Here is a 26,418-nt window from a genome sequence, read left to right as displayed (position 1 = left end):
AGGATGAGAGAGCAAAAGGAAAATGAGTGGCAGAGGAGAGAGTTCAGGAAAGAGAAGTAGGTGACTGCGGAAGACAGCGAGCAATAGAAGTAGTGGTGGAGACGGTGAGAACAATTGAGGTGTGTGAAGAATGGAGGATTTTAGGAATATTGGATTCTAAACATTTGGCCATTTAAGGGTTGAAAGCCTGGGGTTTAGAGTGTGTTTGACCGCAGTGGTCATGTTTTAAAAAAAAAGAATCCTGTTTCGCAGGGCCTGGAAGCTTTTAGGAGTCAGAAGATGAAATTGACCAGAGGAATATGTTTTCAGTCTGGGCTAATGAACTGTGGTTTGACTGGGGAAAGTCCCTGGGGTGGTAATGTGCTTTCGGCCTGGAAAGTTAATTTGTTTTTCAGCTTGGGGAGATGACGTCATTGTTGGGTGGGGCTAAGGGATTCAGAGACATTTTTGAGAAAGCTTTGGCGAGGAATTGAAGTCTGATATGTCTGACACTGAGTCCACAATTGTCTCACAGCAGGATAGTTATAAAAAGAGTAATAATGCTTAAAGCAGAGTAGTCTTGTCTGGCGACAAAGAAGAAGCTGAAACAAGCTAGTTAAAACAGCTTTTTGAAGACATCTAGCTATAGTCTGAAGGGGTTCCAACCGGAGCCCAAATCTGCTCTGTGAAGCAAGTATTACACTATGCCATTCTGATTTTAAGATGGATTGAGAGCTGTATGTTTCTTGCTGTTTAATGGGGAATTGAGTAGTAGTGTTTAAGGGATAATTGTAAGTATTTCTTTTTGTTTATGAAGTTAACAAAGTTTAATATTGTAGCTATAATAAAGTTTTGTTTTAAAAATACCAAATCCCGATTTCCTCATGCAATCACTCCTGGAGTGAATCATTCTTTCCATCCAGTCTTAGAAATAAGCTGAAATATTGGGGTCTAGTATCCTAGCATCTGGTGGGGTCTGGTCTGGGATCGTAATAGACAAGAGAGAAAGGCTTGTTGCAGGATAGGTTCAATCCTAAACTCGGAAATTCTAGAAACACACAGTGTGTTACCTTTAGTTGTGACTAGTCCAGTGCTCTTCTTGGATAGACTCTCCTCTTCCACAAATTTAAACTCAACCAAAACTCTGCTGCTTCCAAACTGCACCATCCTGTCCATCCATCACCCCCGTGCGCACTGGATCTACACTGGCTCCCAGTTGAGTAATGTCTCAATTTTAAAATTCTCAGCCTTAGAACATAGAACAATACAGCGCAGTACAGGCCCTTCGGCCCACGATGTTGCACCGAAACAAAAGCCATCTAACCTACACTATGCCATTATCATCCATATGTTTATCCAATAAACTTTTAAATGCCCTCAATGTTGGCGAGTTCACTACTGTAGCAGGTAGGGCATTCCACGGCCTCACTACTCTTTGCGTAAAGAACCTACCTCTGACCTCTGTCCTATATCTATTACCCCTCAGTTTAAAGTTATGTCCCCTCGTGCCAGCCATATCCATCCGCGGGAGAAGGCTCTCACTGTCCACCCTATCCAACCCCCTGATCATTTTGTATGCCTCTATTAAGTCTCCTCTTAACCTTCTTCTCTCCAACGAAAACAACCTCAAGTCCGTCAGCCTTTCCTCATAAGATTTTCCCTCCATACCAGGCAACATCCTGGTAAATCTCCTCTGCACCCGCTCCAAAGCCTCCACGTCCTTCCTATAATGCCGCTCCAAAGCCTCCACGTCCTTCCTATAATGCGGTGACCAGAACTGTACGCAATACTCCAAATGCGGCCGGACCAGAGTTCTGTACAGCTGCAACATGACCTCCCGACTCCGGAACTCAATCCCTCTACCAATAAAGGCCAACACTCCATAGGCCTTCTTCACAACCCTATCAACCTGGGTGGCAACTTTCAGGGATCTATGTACATGGACACCTAGATCCCTCTGCTCAGCCACACTTTCAAGAACTTTACCATTAGCCAAATATTCCGCATTCCTGTTATTCCTTCCAAAGTGAATCACCTCACACTTCTCTACATTAAACTCCATTTGCCACCTCTCAGCCCAGCTCTGCAGCTTATCTATATCCCTCTGTAACCTGCTACATCCTTCCACACTATCGACAACACCACCGACTTTAGTATCATCTGCAAATTTACTCACCCACCCTTCTGTGCCTTCCTCTAGGTCATTGATAAAAATGACAAACAGCAACGGCCCCAGAACAGATCCTTGTGGTACTCCACTTGTGACTGTACTCCATTCTGAACATTTCCCATCAACCACCACCCTCTGTCTTCTTTCAGCTAGCCAATTTCTGATCCACATCTCTAAATCACCCTTAATCCCCAGCCTCCGTATTTTTTGCAATAGCCTACCGTGGGGAACCTTATCAAACGCTTTGCTGAAATCCATATACACCACATCAACTGCTCTACCCTCGTCTACCTGTTCAGTCACCTTCTCAAAGAACTCAATAAGGTTTGTGAGGCATGACCTACCCTTCACAAAGCCATGCTGACTATCCCTGATCATATCATTCCTATCTAGATGATTATAAATCTTGTCCCTTATAATCCCCTCCAAGACTTTACCCACTACAGACGTGAGGCTCACCGGTCTATAGTTGCCGGGGTTGTCTCTGCTCCCCTTTTTGAACAAAGGGACCACATTTGCTGTCCTCCAGTCCTCTGGCACTATTCCTGTAGCCAATGATGACATAAAAATCAAAGCCAAAGGTCCAGCAATCTCTTCCCTGGCCTCCCATAGAATCCTAGGATAAATCCCATCAGGTCCCGGGGACTTATCTATTTTCAGCCTGTCCAGAATTGCCAACACCTCTTCCCTACGTACCTCAATGCCATCTATTCTATTAGCCTGGGGCTCAGCATTCTCCTCCACAACATTATCTTTTTCCTGAGTGAATACTGACGAAAAATATTCATTTAGTATCTCGCCTATCTCTTCAGACTCCACACACAATTTCCCATCCCTGTCCTTGACTGGTCCTACTCTTTCCCTAGTCATTCGCTTATTCCTGACATACCTATAGAAAGCTTTTGGGTTTTCCTTGATCCTTCCTGCCAAATACTTCTCATGTCCCCTCCTTGCTCGTCTTAGCTCTCTCTTTAGATCTTTCCTCGCTACCTTGTAACTATCCATCGCCCCAACCGAAACTTCACACTTCATCTTCACATAGGCCTCCTTCTTCCTCTTAACAAGAGATTCCACTTCCCTGGTAAACCACGGTTCCCTCACTCGACGCCTTCCTCCCTGTCTGACCGGTACATACTTATCAAGAACACGCAGTAGCTGATCCTTGAACAAGCCCCACTTATCCAGTGTGCCCAACACTTGCAGCCTACTTCTCCACCTTATCCCCCCCAAGTCACGTCTAATGGCATCATAATTGCCCTTCCCCCAGCTATAACTCTTGCCCTGCGGTGTATACTTATCCCTTTCCATCATTAACGTAAACGTCACCGAATTGTGGTCACTGTCCCCAAAGTGCTCTCCTACCTCCAAATCCAACACCTGGCCTGGTTCATTACCCAAAACCAAATCCAACGTGGCCTCGCCTCTTGTTGGCCTGTCAACATATTGTTTCAGGAAACCCTCCTGCACACACTGTACAAAAAACGACCCATCTATTGTACTCGAACTATATCTTTTCCAGTCAATATTTGGAAAGTTAAAGTCTCCCATAATAACTACCCTGTTACTTTCGCTCATATCCAGAATCATCTTCGCTATCCTTTCCTCTACATCCCTAGAACTATTAGGAGGCCTATAAAAAACTCCCAACAGGGTGACCTCTCCTTTCCTGTTTCTAACTTCAGCCAATACTACCTCGGAAGAAGAGTCCCCATCTAGCATCCTCTCCGCCACCGTAATACTGCTCTTGACTAGCAGCGCCACACCTCCCCCTCTTTTGCCTCCTTCTCTGAGCTTACTAAAACACCTAAACCCCGGAACCTGCAACATCCATTCCTGTCCCTGCTCTATCCATGTCTCCGAAATGGCCACAACATCGAAGTCCCAGGTACCAACCCACGCTGCCAGTTCCCCTACCTTGTTTCGTATACTCCTGGCATTGAAGTAGACACACTTCAAACCACCTACCTGAACGCTGGCCCCCTCCTGCGACGTCAAATCTGTGCTCCTGACCTCTATACTCTCATTCTCCCTTACCCTAAAACTACAATCCAGGTTCCCATGCCCCTGCTGCATTAGTTTAAACCCCCCCAAAGAGCACTAACAAATCTCCCCCCCAGGATATTTGTGCCCCTCAGGTTCAGATGTAGACCATCCTGTCTGTAGAGGTCCCACCTTCCCCAGAAAGAGCCCCAGTTATCCAAAAATCTGAAACCCTCCCGCCTGCACCATCCCTGTAGCCACGTGTTTAAATGCTCTCTCTCCCTATTCCTCATCTCACTATCACGTGGCACGGGCAACAACCCAGAGATAACAACTCTGTTTGTTCTGGTTCTGAGCTTCCATCCTAGCTCCCTGAAAGCCTGCCTGACATCCTTGTCCCCTTTCCTACCTATGTCGTTGGTGCCAATGTGGACCACGACTTGGGGCTGCTCCCCCTCCCCCCTAAGGACCCGGAAAACACGATCCGAGACATCACGTACCCTTGCACCTGGGAGGCAACATACCAAACGTGAGTCTCTCACGCTCCCACAAAATCTCCTATCTGTGCCCCTGACTATAGAGTCCCCAATTACTAATGCTCTGCTCCTCTCCCCCCTTCCCTTCTGAGCAACAGGGACAGACTCCGTGCCAGAGGCCCGTACCCCATGGCTTACCCCTGGTAAGTCGTCCCCCCCACAAGTATCCAAAGCGGTATACTTGTTTCTCAGGGGAACGACCGCAGGGGATCCCTGCACTGACTGTTTTTTCCCAGTCCCTCTTACAGTTACCCACCTATCTCCAATCTTTGGTGTAACTAATTCCCTGAAGCTGCTATCTATGACCCCTTCTGCCTCCCGAATGATCCGAAGTTCTTCCAACTCCAGCTCCAGTTCCCTAACTCGGTCTTGGAGGAGCTGGAGATGGCAGCACTTCCTGCAGGTAAAATCAGCAGGGACACTAACTGCATCCCTCACCTCAAACATCCTGCAGGAGGAACATTGTACTCCCTTCCCTGCCATTCCTCTAACTTTCTACCAAGATCTAGCTAACAACTCAATTAAATTTTTATAAAAAATAATAATAATATAATAAAAATATGGTACTTACCTCAGACCAATGGGTTTTATTATTAGGTTAGAGGAGGAGGGCGGGTGGGAGACACTACACGTGTAGTGTCTCGGGTTTCCTCTCCACCAGAATTTATTGGTGAGGGTCTTCCCAGACGTTTTCAAAATTCCTGTGTGACCTGGCCCCCTCCCCTCCCTATCTCTGAAAACTCATAGCTCATACAGTGCAGAAGGAGGCCATTCAGCCCATTGAGTCTGCACCGACCCACTTAAGCCCTCACTTCCACTCTATTCCCGTAACCCAATAACCCGTCCTAACAATTTTGGTCACTAGGGCAATTTATCATGGCCAATCCACCTAACCTGCACGTCTTTGGACTGTGGGAGGAAACCGGGGCACCAGGAGGAAACCCACGCAGACACGGAGAGAATGTGCAGACTCCGCACAGACAGTGACCCAGCGGGGAGTCGAACCTGGGACCCTGACGCTGTGAAGCCACAGTGCTATCCACTTGTGCTCCCGTGCTGCCCCAGCCCTCCAACCTTCCGAGTATTTGTGTTCCTCCAATTCTGCCTGATGTGCATTGCTGATCTTAATTGTTCCAGTGTTGATGACTGTACCATCTGTTGATTGCCCACTATGCTCTAGAATTCCCTAACTATACCGCTCCACTTCTCTTTACTCCTTTAAGACACTCCTTAAAATCCTTGATCAAACTTTTCAAGTTTGATCATACTATCTTCTTACGTGGTTCAGTGTCAAATGCTATTCGATAATGTTCCTGTGGAGTGCTGGGGTGCTTTACTACACCAAAGGTGCGAAGTATCAGGAGATGCATTTTGGTAGGAAGAACATAGAGAGACAATATAAAGTAAGAGGTAAAATAATAATATCTTTATTAGTGTCACAAGTAGGCTTCCATTAACGTTGCAATGAAGTTACTGTGAAAATCCCCTAGTCACTACACTTCAGCACCTGTTCGGTACACGGAGGGAGAATTCAGAATTTACAATTCACCTAACAAGCTCTTATATTAAGATTAAATTCTTACAGGGGGCGCAGGAGCAGAGGGACCTGGGTGTACTTGTGCATAAAACATTGAAGATGGCAGGACAAGTGGAGAGAGCAGTTAATAAAGCAGATAGTATCCTGGGTTTCATTAATAGGCATGATGTAGAGATGCCAGCGTTGGACTGGGGTGGGCACAGTAAGAAGTCTCACAACACCAGGTTAAAGTGCAACAGGTTTGTTTTGAATCACTAGCTTTCGGAGCACTGCTCCTTCTTCAGGTGAATGAAGAGGTGGGTCCCAGAAACATATATATAAATATATATATAGACAAGGTCAAAGATGCAAGGCGATACTTTGAATGTGAGTCTTTGCAGGTAATTAAGTCTTTACAGGTCCAGACGGAGCAACTGGAGAGAGGGATAATCACAGATTTTGCGTTGTCGCGCATCCTGAAAGCCGCCTTGGAGAACGCTTACCCGAAGATCAGAGGCTGAATGCTCTTGACTGCTGAAGTGTTCCCTGACTGAAAGGGAACATTCCTGTCTGGCGATTCCTGCCTGGCGACTTGATGACTTCACTTCTGTGATGTCACTCACCATCATTCACTTCTGTGATGTCACTCACCATCGTTCACTTCGGTGATGTCACTCACCATCATTCATGTCTGTTATGTCACTCACCATCACTCACTTCTGTGATGTCACTCACCATTGTTCACTTTTGTGATGTCACTCACCATTGTTCACCTCTGTGATATCACTCACCATCGCTCACTTCTGTGATGGCGTTCACCATTGTTCACTTCTGTGATGTCGCTCACCATCCTGTTTGGAAATATATCACTTACTGTGGCTGGGTCAAAATCTCCCTACCTAACAGCACTGTGGGTGTACCTACACCTCAGCGGTTGAAGAAGGCAGCTAGGGATGATCAATAAATGCAAGTTGCTGCTTTTGTTTGTTAAGGTTTTGGGTTAAACTTTGCGACAGAACAATGATATTTTTCCAGAGTCACAGCCACGGACAAACGGCACACAAAACCCTTTTCAAGTGAAGCAATATCTTGTTTAATACAGTCTGTAATAAATTATTGAACACATTTCAATTTCCATGGGAAATTACCATAATGTCTGCAAGATGTGGATTAAAAAAAAAGAGTACATTTCCCTCTTATAAATCACAAAATTTTATTTCACCAATTACGTTCCAGCAGTCAGAGACCCATAAATGACCCTCTCCGTTCACGTAACATTGTCGATCCCTGTTCATGGGCTAGTCAAATAGTGAGAAAGTGCCCGCTGTATCAGGTACTGCTTTAACAATGAAAGGATGAATATCAGGAGGAGAGGAAGTAAGGACAGGGCGTGAGAGGTGGTGGGCTGTGTGAGGATGATGGAAGATCTGACATGCATGCAATGAAGCCATATTGCAAATTGAGAATAATGTGTGACTGGGAGAGAGAGTGTTCTAAATAGAGTACTGCGCTTAGTGCTCGTGTTCTAAATAGAGAGAGTACTGTGCTTAATGCTCGTGTTCTAAATAGAGAGAGTACTGTGCTTAGTGCTCGTGTTCTAAATAGAGAGAGTACTGTGCTTAGTGCTCGTGTTCTAAATAGAGAGAGTACTGCGCTTAGTGCTCGTGTTCTAAATAGAGAGAGTACTGCGCTTAGTGCTCGTGTTCTAAATAGAGAGAGTACTGTGCTTAGTGCTCGTGTTCTAAATAGAGTACTGTGCTTAGTGCTAGTGTTCTAAATAGAGAGAGTACTGCGCTTAGTGCTCGTGTTCTAAATAGAGAGAGTACTGTGCTTAGTGCTCGTGTTCTAAATAGAGAGAGTACTGTGCTTAGTGCTTGTAATGGCAACTAATACATCAGAATAATATGCACTGCTGTGTGTAGCGTCTGCTATTATTGTTACAAATATAGAATTCTAGTACTCTGCTAAATCTGCAATTGTAATATTACAAACTAAAATAAGTGGTAGATTTTTAAAGTAGTTTTGTTCCCCCTCACCTCCAGCCCCTGCTGTGTGGAAGGCACAGTCAGACGAACACTCAAAGGTTCTCCCATTTGCACATGGTCATATTGGATTCCCAGCAGTGCCCCAGTGGGCTGCTGACTGTTAAAAAGACGAGGATGCTGTCGGGTTAATCACCAGCGATGGATCCTGGTTTCACCCTGGGTGTACCATGGCAGGAATGAGGCCCGGCCTGATTTTAACACACGTCATGAACATTCACGCTGGGTGCCATGTACGTCACTTTGGCACAGGCGGCAGTTCCCTGCACTCGCCCAGCACGTCAAAATATATCTGCCATCGGTGACCACCTGAAATTTGTGCTGAGTCCAAGTTTACCCTGTAGGGGCCTACGTGGTGTGTATACATGCTTGTATTTGGAAATGTGTGTATATTTGTATGCTCGTAAATGTTGGAGTATGTGTAAGGCTGTATGTATGTGTATATGCGTGTACATTTATGAGTTTGTGTCTAATTGTGTAAGTATAAGTTTTTATATTAGTGTGTTTGCGTGTGTTGTATATGTAAGTGTCTGTGTGTCTTAAGTATATGTAAATATCTGTGTGTATATATAATTGTGTGTGTGTGCAAGTGTCTGCATGTCTAAGTTTGTATTTGTAAGTGTGTGTTTGTGTTTAGAGGTAAGTGTTTGCATGTGTGTGTATATGTAGGTGTTTCTGTATAAGTGTTTACATGTGGGTGTGTGTTTGTACATATGTAAATGTGTGTGTGTATATGCAAGTGTTTCTGCAAAAGTGCTTACGTGTGTGTGTGTATATGTACGTATTTGTGCATATGTAAACAGGTCTATGTCAGTGTTTCCGTATTCACAGTAACTTCATTGCAACGTTAATGTAAGCCTACTTGTGACACTAATAAAGATTACTATTACAAGTGTTTACATGTGTGTGTATGTGCTTGTGCATATGTAATTGTGTATATGTAAGTGTTTCTGTATAAGTATTTACTTGTGTGTATGTGTGTACATGTAAATGTGTGTCTGTGGTAGTTCCTGGTGCACCAAATCTCCACAACACTTGTATTATTTAATATACATTCTTCGATTGTGTGACATTAAAAGTGATAGGAGGGGAACAATTATCCGACTCGAGTGTCGGCCAGAGCTTGCACGATCTTGGTGTCTTACACTTTTGGAACAAGATGGGTGGATGGAGTTCAGCTGCAGATCAGCCTCTTACTGAATGATGGGAAAGTCTCCACGGCTGGAATGCCCCCTCCTGCTGCCCGTATGTTCCCAGCTTCTCCTAGGTTGTCTTCTACTTTGGGGGGATTTTTCTTTGAAAGGTCTCTGTCTGGCGTTTGTCCTGTTGGGAATCGAGGACATCACTCGGCTGTGGCTCTAACATTGTACATCCTCGGTTCATTCCTCGTAATCACATGGAGGGCACAGGAATTCCAAGAGTTTTGACGACCATAGTTTATATTTTTCCTCTGTGCTCGACATCGCTAACTAATGTCTGGTCCCTCGTTCAGGAAATATGTACACATTTCTCCTTTGCCCTTGACCTTTACCAGTCCCCGATACTCCAAGTGATAGCTTTCAGCTGACAGGACCTGGTACAAATCTGTCGTCACCTGAGGAGATAGTGAACAACCAAATTAAAGGGTGACAGAAGATGATGCAGTTACATCAAGGACAAACTGATAATGTGAAATTGCTGTAAACACACAGCAGGACCCCTGAGTAACTGCAGGGGAAAAAGCAAGCTAATGTTTCGGCCGTAATTTGCATTTGGCCTTTCGGACCCTAAGGACACTCCATTCAAAGCATCTACAGCCGATGCAGTAATTTCTGAGGCCCAGTCACTGTCATACTGACCAAGTTGCACTCAGCAATCTCCCGCAATCACAACGGGCCAGATATTCGGTTTTCTGATGTTGGTTGAGGTTACTATTGGCTGGGAGACAGCGCCACGGATTACTTACGGCCACCTGGGAGGGCAGAGACCTCATTCAAAAGCCAACCCCTCTGACAGTGCGGCTCTCTCTCAGCACTGCACGGGGAGGGGCAGCCAAGGTTTTCAGGCTCAAGCCCCGGATTGGGGCTTGAACCCATTAAGGTGAGAGTGTTGCCAACTGAGCCAAAGCGATTTACCAGTCCTGGTGAAGGAACTACCCAAAATCTATTTGCCCCCCCCCCCCCCCCCTTTTTAGGGATGATGGTTTTTGAAGTGCATGTCCAACCATGTTCTCATGTGTTTTTAAGATTTTTAGAAACGTTATTAATTCTTGTCACGTCATTGTCAGAGTAAACATGGAATTGAATTTCCATCTGAAGAGAAAGGGTGCTTAAGGTTACGGGAATAAATAGAAGGCTCCTTCACAGAGCCAGGGCATGTTCGATGGGTCAAATGGCCTCTCTCTGCCCTGTAAAGATTCTGTGGTTGTGTGTGTCTCTCTGGTACACTGGGCATCTGTTGTTTATCGAGTTGTTCTTAATTTAGTTTTTTTCATGGGACATGGGATATCAAAACCCAGAGAGCAGCTAAGAGTCAAGCACATTGCTGTGGGTCTGGAGTCACATGTAGGCCAGGCAAGGTAAGGACTGCAGATTTCCCTCCCTAAAGAACATTACTGAACCAGATGGGTTTTTACAGCAATCACTACCGACTCTAGCTTTCATTTCCAGAATTTAAAAAAATTAATTGATTTAATTTTAATAATCAATTGAATTTAAATTCCACCAGATCCATTTGAACCTATGCTCTCAGAGCAATAGCCTGGGCCTCTAGACTACTAGTCGAATGACATTAGAAAAATGCCGCCACCACCTCACAATGACACGTTAGGTCATTTCAGGGGGAAGTTAATAATCATCCCTGTTAGTGGTACTGAAGCCATTTTAATAGTGATTGGTTGGTAAGGACAGGAGCGCCTCGGTTACTCTTCCTCTGAGCTGGGAGGACCTGCTGGGCACTGTCCGGGAGGTGAAGGGGCAAACAGCCATCAATGGAGAGATAATGGTGTAGTGGTAATGTCACTGGTCCTCCAGAGGGCTAGGGGACATGGGTTCAAATCCCACCACAGCAGCTGGTGGAAGTTAAATTCAATGAATAAATCTAGAATTTAATGCTTGTTTCCGTAATGGTGACCATGAAACTTTCATAAATTTTTGTAAAAATTCATCTCAATGGCCTTTAGGGAAGGAAATCTGCTGGCCTGACCAGGTCTGGCCCATATGTGACTCCAGACCCACAGGAAGGTGGTTGACTCTTAATTGTCCTCTGAAACAGCCCAGCAAGCCACTCAGTTCAAGGGCAATTAGGGACGGGCAACAAATGCTGGCCTTGCCAGCAACTCCCACATCCCATAAAAGAATAGAAATATAGGAAGAAAGTGTTTATCCGAAAAGAGCAAACCTTTCATGTGAGGTTATCCATTTTGGTAGAAATAACAGCAAAATGGATTATTATTTAAATTATAAAATATTAAAACATGCTGCTGTGCAGAGGGACCTGGGTGGCCTAGTGCATGAGTCACAAAAAGTTGGTTTACAGGTGCAACAGGTGATTAAGGAGGAGAATGGAGTTTTGTCCTTCATTGCTAGAGGGATGGAGTTTAAGACTAGGGAGGTTATGCCTCAACTATATAAGGTGTTAATGAGGCCACACCTGGAGTATTGTGTTCACTTTTGGTCTCCTTACCTGAGAAAGGATGTACTGGCGCTGGAGGGTGTGCAGAGGAGATTCACTAGGTTAATCCCAGAGCTGAAGGGGTTGGATTACGAGGAGAGGTTGAGTAGACTGGGACTGTACTCATTGGAATTTAGAAGGATGCAGGGGGATCTTATAGAAACATATAAAATTATGAAGGGAATAGATAGGATGGATGCGGGGAGGTTGTTTCCACTGGCGGGTGAGAGCAGAACTAGGGGCATAGCCTCAAAATAAGGGGAAGTAGATTTAGGACTGAGTTTAGGAGGAACTTCTTCACCCAAAGGGTTGTGAATCTATGGAATTCCTTGCCCAGTGAAGCAGTTGAGGCTCCTTCATTAAATGTTTTCAAGATAAAGATAGATAGTTTTTTGAAGAATAAAGGGATTAAGGGTTATGGTGTTCGGGCCGGAAAGTGGAGCTGAGTCCACAAAAGATCAGCCATGATCTCATTGAATGGCGGAGCAGGCTCGAGGGGCCAGATGGCCTACTCCTGCTCCTAGTTCTTATGTTCATCTCAAAACGACCGGGTAACTGTAGCCTCATGGAAACCTGACAGTTATTTTACATGCCATCTGTTTATTCAACTTTGCAGCCATAGTTTTTTCCGTTACCTGTATTCTGTCAGGAACTCCTGTACTGTCCATTCGACTTGCCACGTTGACAGTGTTTCCCCAGATATCGTATTGAGGTTTGCGGGCTCCAATCACTCCTGCTACTACAGGACCAATGTTCAGCCCTAAACAGAAAAAGACAGATTGATGCATCACTCAGATGTGTGGTGAAAACTCCAGCTTCTTCCCAGGACCTCATGATGTGGAAGTCCTCACTCCTTCCAGCCTCCCTGTTTGCTTTGGTTCGATATTTTCAGTGGTTTCCTTCAGCCTACCATCCAAAGGCTTTCAAACCTCACACTCATTATCAGCTCCTTGATTTACTTTGTCCGACTCTGGGGGAGATAAACTTGCAGGGTAAGTGGGGGAACAGGGCCGACTGGATTGCACTACAGAGAGGCAACACGGGCTTGGTGAGGTGAATGATCGCCTTCTGCGCTGTACTGACTCTGTCCCACCTTGTCGGTGTTTCGCTCCATCGGCCTTGTCCCTTTCACCCAAGTTCCTCGGCAACTGAACTGCAGGAATGAAGAATCCCCGTTGTCAGAGCAACGAAATCCACAATTTGAATTTCACAGAGCAGTTAAACACACCACTCTAGTCCTCTGTAAAGTCTTATCCCAATAAGATTCCCCTTTCCAGGAACTTGCGCTCGTGCAAAGATCGGGTTTAAAATCTGCATGATGCATCACAACCATCCCATCAATCTCACGTTGAGCCACCATGATGTCACCTTCAGGAAGCTTAGTTTCCTCTTATTGATCCCCCCCCCCACCCCACCCAACCTTCCCCCTTAACAATTCTCTGTAAAGCTCAAATCCATTCTCTGGAATGCTGTTCCAATACCTGCGGGGTCTCCTCTAACTCCTGTCTCAGATTCCAGGCCAAGTTACATAGAATTACATCAAGTCTACTGAACAGATACAGCCCATTCTGCCCAAGTGGGCCATGCTATTGTTTCTGCTCCATGTGAGTCTCCTCACCCACTTACTTCACCTCTCGAACCATCGTCAAATCCTTCCATTCGTTCCTCCCTCATTTAGATATTTGGCTTCCGCTAAAATGCTTCCACGCTATTTGCCTTTCCTATTTTTGTGGTAGTTGGCCACATTTATGTTGTCTGTTTCAATCTACTTTTGTTGGGGACTTACTCCACAAAACCGTATCCCCCTCCTGGTCAGAACCACTGTACAGCAGCTCAAGATGTGACTCTTCATTTGAATAAGATGCAGAGGCATTCACTGCATCTAACTTCTCGAACTGACACAGGCAATATGTAATGCGTGTAAACCACAAGAATATCCTGTGCGTGCGTCGATGGCTTCCTGTTCCCGGATGATATGTCCATGGTATTTAGTGATAGCTTTCTTGCAATGAACCGTACACTTAACTGTGGAGCAACTCAAAATCATAGAGTTGTAAATCACAGGAGGAGGACTCGGCCTATTGGATTAATGCTGCCTTTTTCAAAGAGCTATTCAATTAGTTCCACTCAACCTGCTCTTCCCTAGTTACCTTAGAAAATTTTTCCTTTTGAGTATTTATCTAATTCTCTTTTGAAAGTTATTACTGAATCTGTTTCCATCGCCTGTTCAGGCAGCAACTTCCAGATTATAACTCACTGAGCAAAAAAACAGGTTTCATCAACATGTTACCTCTGGTTATTTTGTCAATCATGTTAAATCTGTGTCCTTGGAGTACACCCACTGAAAACTTTCCCCCTTTCTCCTTCATCAAAACTCCTTCATAATTTTGAACGCCTCCATTAAATTACCTTCTTAACCTCCTCTGCTCTAAGAGGAACAACCCGGGGTCTCCACATGAAGCATCTTATCCCGGGCACCACTCAAGTAACTTTCCTCTGCACTCCCTGTATCACCTTGACATCCTTCCCCATGAAGGCCCAAGTTACCTATTTTCATCTGGAAGTTATTGAATGAGTGTTCGTTGATGTACTTCATCTGGTCCATCAGCCTCATGGCGTAGTCTGCCAGTGCCTTGATGTGTGTTTTCCCAACTTTGTCATACGTGGAGTCGTTCAGACCTGATGCTGCCATGTATGTGCTCCCTATAGTCTTAATCTTCTCCAGCTGTCGGAACTGCTCTTCGCTGATGATCTGTAATAAACCAGACAACACCTTAATGTAACTTAGGAGACACTGGCCGTTATACCATCTTTGGCAAGATAGATTGGGATGATGATTGGGCATCCCTCCCAAATCATAGAATTTACAGTGCAGAAGGAGGCCATTCGGCCCATCGAGTCTGCACCGGCTCTTGGAAAGAGCACCCTACCCAAGGTCCACACCTCCACCCTATCCCCACAACCCAGTAACCCCACCCAACACTAAGGGCAGTTTTGGACACTAAGGGCAATTTATCATGGCCAATCCACCTAACCTGCACATCTTTGGACTGTGGGAGGAACCCGGAGCACCCGGAGGAAACCCACGCCACACGGGGAGGACGTGCAGACTCCGCACAGACAGTGACCCAAGCTGGGAATCGAACCTGGGACCCTGGAGTTGTGAAGCAATTGTGCTAACCACAATGCTACCGTGACGCCAAATGCGGGACCTCTACCACCTAAGAGGATAAGTGTAGCAGGAGGCACATGATAAACCACTCCCTCCAAGTACACACACCATTCTGAGTTGGACCTGTACTGTCGCTGGGTCACAAATCCTAGAGCTCCCTCCCTAACAACACTACAGGTGCAGTGGACTGTGATGACTAAAAAAGATATTTTACCATCACTTTCCCGGTGGCAATTAGGGATGGTCAATAAATGGTGGCCGTGTCATTTTTTAATATACTTTCACAGGATGTGGATGGGCGGCACGGTAACACAGTGGTTAGCGCTGTTGCTTCACAGCACCAGGGACCTGGGTTCGATTCCGGCTTGGGTCACTGTCTGCACGTTCTCCCCGTGTCTGCGTGGGTTTCCTCCGGCTGCTCCGTTTTCCTCCCACAAGTCCCGAAAGACGTGCTTGTTGGGTGAATTGGACATTCTGAATTCTCCCTCAGTGTACCCGAACAGGCGGCGGAATGTGGCGACACGGGGATTTTCACAGTAACTTCAGTGCAGTGTTAATGTAAACCTACTTGTGACACTAATAAAGATTATGTTGCCGGCAAGGACACCATTTGTTGGCAAATCTTAATTGCCCTTGAACTGAGTGTCTCGCTCGGACATTTCTGAGGGCAGTGGAGGGTCATCCACATTGCCGTGGGTCTGGAGTCACATGTAGGCCAGGCCAGGTAAGGATGGCAGATTTCCTTCCCCAAAGGACATTCGCGAACCAGATGGATTTTTACAACAATCAATGAAAATTTCACGGTCTCATTACTGAGACTAGCTTTATGTTCCAAATTTGTTAAATGAATTTAAATTCCACCAGCTGCCACGGTGGATTTGACCTATGCCCCCAGAGGATTAGCCTGGGACTGCTGGATTACTAACGCGGCGACGGTACTGCTGTACTACCACCTTCCCGGTTTCAGCAACAGAAACACAGATCTACACATCCTTGCATCCAATCACTCCGCCAGCAACACTTGCCTCATCAAAGTCAGCAATGATCTCGTTTAAAAGTCGGAGGCACTCGACCCCTTCATTGTTTGCCTCCAACTCGACGTAGAACTCGGAGAAGTTGCTGATGGAGGCGAACATTACTGCCACACACTCACAGGACTGGTAGTACAGCTCATCATTACGCCTCTCACGTGCAAGGAAATGTGCGGCAACATCTTTGGGAAGGATGTTGTGCAGGAGGCGCCTGTTGTACGCCTGAAGTTCCTCCATTTCTTCTTTCTCTTCAGTGGCCTGAACAGGAAATGGTGAAGGGCCATTACATGATGATAATTTCAAACACTTATGTTTATATACACAATGCACGGTCTCATTTATTACACTGTATCTCACCACGTCTCTCAGGTATGATCATTCTAGAATCATGACTGATCATCCAACTCAACAGCCTGACCCCGCCTTCCCCCATATCCTTTGATCCACTTCACCTCAAGTTCCATACCTCACTGCTGCTTGGAAACATACAATGTTTTGGCCTCAACTACTTTCTGTGGCAGTGAATTCCACAGGCCGACCACTCACTGGGTGAAGAAATTTCTTCTCATCTGTATCCTCAGACTGTGCCCCCTGGTTCTGGCTGGTATCGGTTCTAGAACAGTTATCGAATTTGTCTCATTCCTCTGCTCTTCCCCATAGCTCCGCTTTTCAGTTCCGCTCGAAAGTCATTTGATAATCTGCTCCGACATCTTACCCAGAGTGTATTCTCAGCTCCTTGCCTGGTCTTTTTACCAATTATCTTAATTGTGATAGTGGGGAGGGTTGTGAATTTAAACTCAGATTAGTCGCGTTGTGGTATTCTATTGAATGAATCCGGGTCATTGAGGGGCAACCGGTGCAGAAACATCTGAAACATCTGCACCCTCAACCAAATGGGCAGCGAACAACACGCAAGGGCATGAGACAGAGCTGACGTGCGAGGATGCATTTCCTGTCGTAAGTAGCCAGTGCACCATCCTATTGGACCTCAGGTCCCCACCACGGCCTCCAGCCAATTCAGTTCACGTGACATTGGGAAGTGTCTGAGTGCGCAGGAGGCAGCAAAGGCTGCACCTCGAGGACATCCCAGCTGTAATGCTGAAGGCCTGCTTTCCAGAACTACTCGTTACACCCCACCCTCCAAGGACGAGACACCAGTGCAGCTACGACATGAGGAAATTTGCCCAATATCTCCCAATGCATAAAACAGGACAAATCTAACGGCGTCAGCCTCCCCTCCTAATGATCAGCGAATTGATGGAAATTTGCTATCAATAATTCCGCCATGCAACACCTGATGGAGTTAACCTTAACCCTGACCCTAATCCTAACCCGGTTCGGTTCCAGCCTTGGGTGACTGTTTGTGTGGAGTCTGCACGCTCTCCCCGTGTCTGCGTGGGTTTCCTCCGGGTGCTCCGGTTTCCTCCCACAGTCCAAAGATATGCAGGTTAGGTGGATTGGCCATGTTAAATTGCCCTTAGTGTCCAAAAGGCTAGGTGGGGTTACGGGAATGGGGCGGGGACTGGGCCTGGGCGGGGTGTTCATTCGGAGGGTTGGTGCAGACTTGGTGGACCGAATTTAGGGATTCAGATAATACTAATAATAATCTTTATTAGTGTCACAAGTAGGCTTACATTAACACTGCAATGAAGTTACTGTGTAAAGCCCCCAGTCGCCACACTCCGCCGCCTGTTCGGGTACACTGAGAGAGAATTCAGAATGTCCAATTCACCCAACAGCATGTCTTCCGGGACTTGTGGGAGGAAACCGGAGCGCCCGGAGGAAACCCACGCAGACACGGGGAGAACATGCAGACTCTGCACAGACAGTGACCCAAGCCGGGAATCGAACCTGGGACCCTGGTGCGGTGAAGCAACAGTGTGCTACCGTGCCGCCCATATGATTCTGTGAAATTCAAGATTCATTTAATGTAATATAAGTTCTCCAGCTGCCTTGGTGGGATTTGAACTCAGGTCACCAAATCATTGGTCCAGGCCACTGGATATTATTTTAGGTTGAGAAACAATTAAACCAAATTAAACAAACTAAGGGTCATCTCCCCGGAGCAGCCCCTTAAAGGGACACTGCACCAAACAAAAAAATAAATCGCAAAGGAAACTTTAAAAAATCAAATCAAAGTGTGACCAATGGGGCCGATAAAACATCTCAGTCCCCGCGGTGCCCACCATTACGAAGACCAGGCCTCTGGATCGATAGCCCAGACACATAATCACTTGCTTCCATACGTCACACAAGTGTCAGAGGTAACTGTCCGAAGACGTGCAGGTTAGGTGGATTGGACATGCTAAAATTGCCCTTAGTGTCCAAAAAAGGTGAGGAGAGGTTATTGGGTTATGGGGATAGGGTGGAAGTGAGGGTTTAAGTGGGTCGGTGCAGACTCGATGGGCCGAATAGCCTCCTTCTGCACTGTATGTTCTATGTTCTAATGTTCAGTGTGTATGCCAGGAGAAACACAAGTAGTAATGAGCTCAGTGAGGGAGGGTCAAGGGGAACTCCCATTCCCCAATGGCTGGAGCCACACTTGATACAAAGGATGATTGACCAAATGCTCAATCAACAATATCAGCCCCATGGTTAAGAAAGCAGGATAGAGGCTGGGTGCTCGGCATCCAGGGTCCTAAATGACTCTTGTGGACTGATCTGATCTTTTCACACATCTTCTCTACTGAGTAATACTACACTCCTGTATGCTTCAGCCGATGCCTGTGTCGATGTATTTACATTGGGTATTTTATGTTTGCCCTATTATGTATTTTCTTTTTACGTGTGGAACGATCTGTCTGAACTGCTACTTTTTACTGCACCTCGGTGCACGTGACAATAAACTAATCCAATCCAATGAGTAGCTGACTTCCTGAACACATGACATCTATATTTCCAAGAGCTACCTGAAGAGGTTTCTCATCACCAAAGTGGTGCCCAGCATAGTCGAGTGTTCCTGGATCAACTCCATCAGAGTCAGCATTTAAAGGAATAAGTTTCCGTTTCAAAGGATCAAACACCAATTGATACAGAAATGTTATTCGCCTGCACCATCTCCGAGGCTCTGCCCAGTTCTGAACTGAAATATTCATCACTTGCACCATCCAGGAGAGAGCTGTCCACTTGATCAGCATCCATCCCATCAGATACAGTGTTCATTCCCTCCACACTGGCGTACTGTAGATGAGGTACGTATTATACACTATCTATCTACAGGAGGTGGCACAGCAAATGGCTGAGGTCAGTCTGATTGCATCTTCCTCCTCTTGCGACCTATGGAGAATCCAGGAACAGTAATATGTTTTTTTTAAACAAATTTAGAGTACCCAATTCAATTTTTTTCCAATTAAGGGGCGATTTAGTGTGTTCAATCCACCTACCCTGCAGGAGCAATACATGTTGTAGGAATCCCATCACTTCTGATTGCCCTCCAGTCACACATGATCCTGACATGGATAGAAATCAGCTGTTTCTTCATCATCGCTGTGTTCAAATCCTGAAACACCAGTCCAATAAATCTGAAAGTACTTTGTATACAACGGTCCCGATCTCCTGGTCTCCGGATGATCGGAAGGTGCATTATGGTACCTCTTGGGAAGTCCGAGACCTCTATTAGAATTTCCTGGGAAGTTTGAATTTCCAGTGGGCAATTCCTCTGCTCCTTGGGACCCTCTGAAAAGGTCTCCAACTCTGAAAGGTGGAGGTTCTGGACAATTCGGACTTAGTTACCTGGATGGTTACCCAGGAAATGTTACACAGGAATAAACCTAATCTAACTCCTCGACCACTGACGATCCCCCAACCTGACCACCCCGACCTGACTCTACTACCCCATACCCATCGACCCACTCACCCCCCCGCTACCCTATTCCCCTTACCCATTTACATCATCCACTCAATCCCTTGCCCACCCTACACCCCTTACCACACCCACCCTCTCCCCTCAACAACCCTATCCTTTTACCCATTTACCTTTCCCACCCAACCTCCTTACACATTTACCTCTTCTCCTTACCTGTTCAAAAAGGCTTTGGGACATTTAAATCCTTTACTTAGCGAAGTACAGCAGCTAGCGCGGGGGTGGGACCGGAGAGTGGGGATCTGCTCCCTACGTGGTTTGCTGCACTGTGTTGGTTATGAAGTACCTGAGGATAGCTCGGAAGAATCAGAGCACAGTAAGAAATGAAAAATGAAAGGAAAATCTCTGATTGTCACAAGTAGGCTTCAAATGAAGTGACTGTGAAAAGCCCCTAGTCGCCACATTCCGGCGCCTGTTCGGGGAGGCTGGTACGGGAAGTGTGCAAACCCTGTCTGATCCGAATCGAAAATAGATCCTGGGTCAAAATTATTGTGCTTGTTTTTGGACTGTGTTATACAGGCAAATATTGCAACAATTTGGATAAATGTGACCACACAGACAATAATGTATGACAAAATAATCTATTTTTGATTTACAAATCCATTTTCCAAAACAGTAATTGGCAGCCACATATATTGACCCATGGCCCAAGGATATGCTGGATAAATACTTAAACCCTTCATAGAGAGAAGAGAAAAAAATACACCTCCCATATTCATTTCATTCAGCCTATGAAGAAACTTGCCTATCTTTCCATTTTCACTTTAATTGGGGAAGTCCAGACACAGTACGAGGCTGTCTTTTTCCTTGATAGATTTCTGGTGACTCTCGTGGAGTTTTAGTATGTTTTGTTTTTATTTTAGTCCCTTCAAGACTCTCTCTTTGTGAGCCATCAGCCACAAGGGAGCTTTGCTTGATTTTTTCCCCCAGATTGCCCCAGAAACATTTGGTCAAGTGTCGTGTTTTTACACCAAGTTTGAGGTTGGAGACAGATGGGAGACTTGGGCACAGAAATGGCAGATGGAGTTTAATCCGGACAAATGCGAGGTGATGCATTTTGGAGGATCAAATCCAGGTATGAATTATACTGTGAATGGCAAAGCCCTTCGGAACATTGACATACATCCAACATTGAGGGCATTTAAAAGTTTATTGGATAAACATATGGATGATAATGGCATAGTGTAGGTTAGATGGCTTTTGTTTCGGTGCAACATCGTGGGCCGAAGGGCCTGTACTGCGCTGTATTGAAAAAAAAAAAAATACAGAGGGATCTGGGCGTGCAGGTCCACAGTTCCCTAAAAGTGGCAGCACAGGTGGCCAAGGTGATTAAGAAGGCAAATGGCATGCTTGTCTTCATCAGCCGGGGCATTGAGTCCAAGAGTTGGGAAATCATGTTGCAGCTGTATAAAACCTTGGTTAGGCCACATTTGGAGTATTGCGTGCAGTTCTGGTCACCACATTATCAGAAGGACGTGGAAGCTGTGGAGAGAGTGCAAAGAAGGTTCACCAGGATGTTGCCTGGTCTCGGGCGTGTTGGCCACAAGGAGAGTTTGAATAAACTAGGATTGTTTTCACTGGAAAAGACGGAGGCTGAGGGGAGACCTAATAGAGGTCTACAAAATTATGAGAGGCATAGACAGGGTGGATAATCGCAGGCTTTTTCTAAGTGTAGAAGTATCAATTACAAGGGGCAGAGGTTCACGGTGAGAGGGAGAAAGTTTCAGGGAGATGGGCGGGGTAAGTTTTTCACACAGAGAGTGGTGGGTGCCTGGAACGCGCTGCCAGAGGATGTGGTGGAAGCAGGCACATTAGCAACATTTAAGATGGGTACATGAATAGGAAGGAAATAGAGGGACACGGACCGAGTAAGGACAGAAGGGTGGATAATCACAGGCGTACCAGCCTCCCCGAACAGGCGCCGGAATGTGGTGACTAGGGGCTTTTCACAGTAACTTCATTGAAGTCTACTCGTGACAAGCGATTTTCATTTTTCATTTCATTTCAAGGGTTTTTTTTAAAGTTAGAGTATCATATTCGGTACAGACTTGGAGGGCCTGTTCCTGTGCTGTACTTTTCTTTGTTCTTTATTGACCAGCGATCTTCTTCTTTGTCGCCGCATCGTTGGTCTGTTCACCTTGTCTTGGGGAACAGCTGCTATGGTCTTGCTAATGCTCGCAGTAATTCTTTCTTAAAAGCGTAGGATAACACGGGTACTGTACACCGTACCTCAGAAGCCTGGGACTGGAGCGGAGCTGGATATTGGCACCTGGGGTTGGCAGGGATAAGATTAATTGAAACAAATTAAAACTTAAAACCGCCCTGATTTCTCTGCCCCAGGGCAGAGATGAGGAGGAATTTCTTCTCTCGGAGGGTTGTGAATCTGGGGAATTCTTCACTGCCGAGGGTTGCGGAGGCTGGGACATGAAGTGTGTTCAAGGCTGAGACAGACAGATTTTTAATCAGGAAGGCAATCAAGGGTGATGGAGATAAGGCGGGAAAGTGGAGTCCCCCCACCCCCGGCACACTGCTGACTGTATTGGAGCGATTCCTTGCTTGTGACTGGTAGAAAACTCCCGGAACAGACTTCCGGTTGCGGCTATGCGGAGCTAAGTCGCAGATTCGGCTGCTCCTGCACAAACGGACTTTGGGGCTCTTTTCAGGGCCCCCGACGGCACTTTTTCGACGTTTCCCGGTGTGGGAAGGAGTCTATAACAGCTCCCCGTCAGTATAATGGCTTCAACGAGGAGCGGGGCGACAGAAAAGGTGGTGGTGGACCCGAAGAAGGTGCGAGGGAAGAAGGACAAAATGGCGGTGGGCGGAGACCAGGCAGCGTGGATGCAGTGGGCGGAAGAGCAGCAGGAGGGTATCCAGCGCTGCTTCAGAGAGATTAAAACGGACCTGCTAGAGCCGATGAAGGCTTCTATTGATAAGCTGCTGGAGACACAGACGGCCCAGGGGGCGGCGATCCGCTAGGCTCGACAAAAGAACTCTGACAATGAGGACGAGATGTTAGGCCTGGCGGTAAAGGTGGAGGCGCACGAGGCGGTCCACAAGAAATGGCAGGAGCGGTTCGAGGAGATGGAGAATCGGTCGAGGCGGAAGAATCTGCGGATTCTGGGCCTCCCGGAGGGGCCAGACGTGGGGGCCTATGTGGTCACCACGTTAAACTCGCTGATGGGAGCGGGGTCCTTCCAGGGGCCCCTGGAGCTGGAAGGGGCCCAGAAAGTGCTGGCGAGGAGGCCCAAGGCTAATGAGCCCCCGTGGGCGGTGTTGGTGAGGTTCCATCGGTTCGTCGATCGGGAGTGTGTGCTCAGGTGGGCCAAGAAGGAGAGGAGCAGCAGGTGGGAGAACTCGGAGGTTCGGATATATCAGGACTGGAGTGCGGAGGTGGCGAAGAGGAGGGCCGGGTACAACCGGGCGAAGGCAGTGCTGCACAGGAAGGGGGTGAAGTTTGACATGTTGCAGCCGGCGCGACTGTGGGTCACCTACAAGGACCGGCACCATTATTTTGAGTCTCCGGAGGAGGCGTGGGCCTTTGTTCACGGCGAGAAGTTGGACACAGATTGAGGGTCGGGATGGGCGATTGGGGACTGCGGTTGATATGTTATGTTTATTTTTGTTTTGAGGGGGGAGCCTTTTTTTTGCTCCAGGTTTCTTTTTCTCTGTGTTTTTCTCTTTCGGGTCGGTGAGGGTGGCTGGGGCGGGTTGGGCAGTGTTTTGGTTGGGTTGGTCGGGGGGGCTCTTGGAGGGAGGTAGGTAAATGGAACAGGGGTGGTGGCCGGCGGTGAGATGGGGCCCCGCGGGGGAGAGGGAGGTCCGAGTCAGGGGTGAGGGGACCGGGCCTGTAAAAGGAGCTGCATCAGAGGTGGCGGGGCCTGGTAGGTGGAAAACGCGGGCTTTTTCCCGCGCTGAAGACTGGAGGGGGCGGGGCTGGGGCGGGGAAGCGGGGGTTGTTTCCCGCGCTTAGAACGGAGGGGGAGGGGGAGAGCCTATGGATGGGGACTGGAGAGGAGGGTGTGCCACACAATGGGAGGAGTCGAAGGAGAGGCGGGAGTGGCCATGGTCAGCAGGAGTCAGCTGACTTGCGGAAGTGCAATGGGGGGAGTAAATCAGCTAGGATGGGTCCTAGCCGTGGGTGGGGGTGAGGGGGGGTCGAGTTGCTGCTGCTTTGGTCAAGGAGGAGCTGGATCGAGTGGGGGGGGGGGGGTCGAGACGGGGGTATGCCGCTGTGGGGAACGGGCCGGGTGTGGGGTGCGGGCGCGTGGCTGGCTGAGGAGGGGTCATGGCTAGTCGGCGGGGGAGGGGGGCGGGTAGCCCCCTAATCCGGCTGATAACCTGGAATGTAAGGGGACTGAATGGGCCGGTTAAACGGGCCCCGGTGTTCGCGCACCTGAAGGGGCTCAAGGCGGATGTGGTCATGCTTCAGGAGACACACCTGAAGGTGGCAGACCAGGTAAGATTGAGGAAAGGGTGGGTAGGTCAGGTGGTTCACTCGGGGCTGGATGCCAAAAATCGAGGGGTGGCGATCTTGGTGGGAAAGAAGGTGTCATTCGAGGCGTCGAGCATTGTGGCAGATAATGGCGGTAGGTACATAATGGTAAGTGGTAAGCTGCAAGGAGAGAGGGTGGTACTGGTCAATGTGTATGCTCCGAACTGGGACGATGCGGGTTTTATGCTTCGTATGTTGGGTCGGATCCCACACTTGGAAGTGGGGGGCCTGATAATGGGGGGAGACTTTAACACGGTGTTGGATCCGGCACTGGATCGCTCCAGGTCTAGGACGGATAGGAAGCCGGCGGCGGCTAGAGTGCTGAGGGGGTTTATGGACCAAGTGGGAGGGGTGGACCCTTGGAGATTTGCAAGGCCGGGGACTGGGGAATTTTCATTCTTCTCACTTGTCCATAAGGCTTATTCCCGAATCGACTTTTTAATTTTGAGTAGGGCGCTGATAGCGAGAGTAGAGGATACCGAGTATTCGGCAATAGCCATTTTGGACCATCCCCGCATTGGGTGGACTTGGAGATGGGGGAGGAGAGGGACCAGAGCCCGCTGTGGCGCTTGGAGGTGGGGCTGTTGGCGGACGAGGAGGTGAGCGAGCGGGTCAGAGGAAGTATAGAGAGGTACTTGGAGACCAACGACAACGGGGAGGTCCGAGTGGGGATGGTATGGGAGGCACTGAAGGCGGTGGTGAGGGGAGAGCTGGTCTCCATTAGGGCCCACAAGGAGCGGAGGGAGCGGGGGGAGAGGGAGAGGCTGGTGGGGGAGATGGTGAGGGTAGACAGGAGGTATGCGGAAGAGCCTGAGGAAGGATTATTGAGGAAGAGGCGTAGCCTCCAGGACAAATTCGACCTGGTGACCATCAGGAAGGCGGAGGTGCAGTGGAGGAAGTCCCAGGGGGCGATTTACGAGTATGGGGAAAAGGCAAGCCGGATGCTGGCGCATCAGCTTCGGAAGTGGGACTCAGCTAGGGAGATCGGGGAAGTTAAGGACAGGGGCGGGAGCGTGGTGCGGAGTGGGGTTGGCATCAATGGGGTCTTCAGGGACTTTTACGAGGAATTGTACCGATCCGAGCCCCCACGGGAGGAGGGAGGGATGGGCCGCTTCCTGGACCAATTGAGGTTTCCAAAGGTGGAAGAGGGACTGGTGGTGGGATTGGGGGCCCCGATTGGGCTGGAGGAGCTGATCAAAGAGATAGGAAGCACGCAGGCGGGGAAGGCACCGGGGCCGGACGGATTCCCGGTCGAATTCTATAAAAAATATATGGACCTGTTGGGCTCGTTGTTAGTCAGGACCTTCAATGAGGCAAGGTGGGGGGGGGGGGCTTTGCCACCAACGATGTCCCGGGCACTGATCTCCTTGATCCTGAAGCGGGACAAGGATCCCCTGCAATGTGGGTCTTACAGACCGATTTCCTTGATAAATGTAGATGCCAAGGTGCTGGCGAAGGTCTTAGCCACGATGATTGAGGACTGTGTGCCACAGATCATCCATGAAGACCAGACGGGGTTTGTGAAGGGGAGACAGTTGAACGCGAATGTGCGGAGGCTTTTGAACATTATCATGATGCCGGCGAGGGAGGGGGAGACGGAGATAGTGGTGGCGATGGACGCGGAGAAAGCCTTCAATAGGGTAGAGTGGGGGTACCTGTGGGAGGTGCTGAAGAGGTTTAGGTTTGGGTTTGGGGAGGAGTTTGTCAGGTGGGTTAGGCTGTTGTATGAGGTCCCAATGGCGAGTGTGGCCACAAACAGGAGGAGGTCCGAGTACTTTCGGTTGCACCGAGGGACGAGACAGGGGTGTCCCTTGTCCCCCCTGCTCTTCGCACTGGCGATTGAACCCCTGGCTATGGCACTGAGAGAGTTGAGGAACTGGAGGGGGTTGGTGCGGGGTGGGGAGGAGCATAGGGTGTCACTTTATGCAGACGACCTGCTGCTGTATGTGGCGGACCCAGTGGGAGGAATGCCGGAGGTAATGAGGAT

At 47.8% G+C, this 26,418-nt stretch overlaps 1 protein-coding gene across 1 annotated transcript in view; it reads right to left on the bottom strand.

Moving 5' to 3' along the window:
* Nucleotides 1-7,250: 7,250 nt before the first annotated feature.
* adcy5 (adenylate cyclase 5) overlaps nucleotides 7,251-26,418 on the bottom strand; it is a 494,269-nt gene continuing 475,101 nt past the window's right edge. The window contains exons 18-21 of the mRNA XM_072468291.1: nucleotides 16,072-16,335; nucleotides 14,422-14,626; nucleotides 12,510-12,634; nucleotides 7,251-9,817 (exon numbers count right to left, since the gene is read on the bottom strand). Of these exons, the coding sequence (XP_072324392.1) occupies nucleotides 9,689-9,817; nucleotides 12,510-12,634; nucleotides 14,422-14,626; nucleotides 16,072-16,335 (723 nt within the window). The 3' untranslated portion in view covers nucleotides 7,251-9,688. The remainder of the gene's footprint in view (nucleotides 9,818-12,509; nucleotides 12,635-14,421; nucleotides 14,627-16,071; nucleotides 16,336-26,418) is intronic.

Source organism: Scyliorhinus torazame, chromosome 2 (assembly GCF_047496885.1).
Source record: "Scyliorhinus torazame isolate Kashiwa2021f chromosome 2, sScyTor2.1, whole genome shotgun sequence".
NCBI classification, from domain to species: domain Eukaryota; kingdom Metazoa; phylum Chordata; class Chondrichthyes; order Carcharhiniformes; family Scyliorhinidae; genus Scyliorhinus; species Scyliorhinus torazame.
Note: the sequence above shows the minus strand (reverse complement) of the source record. Positions and strands in the feature narration are given on the sequence as shown.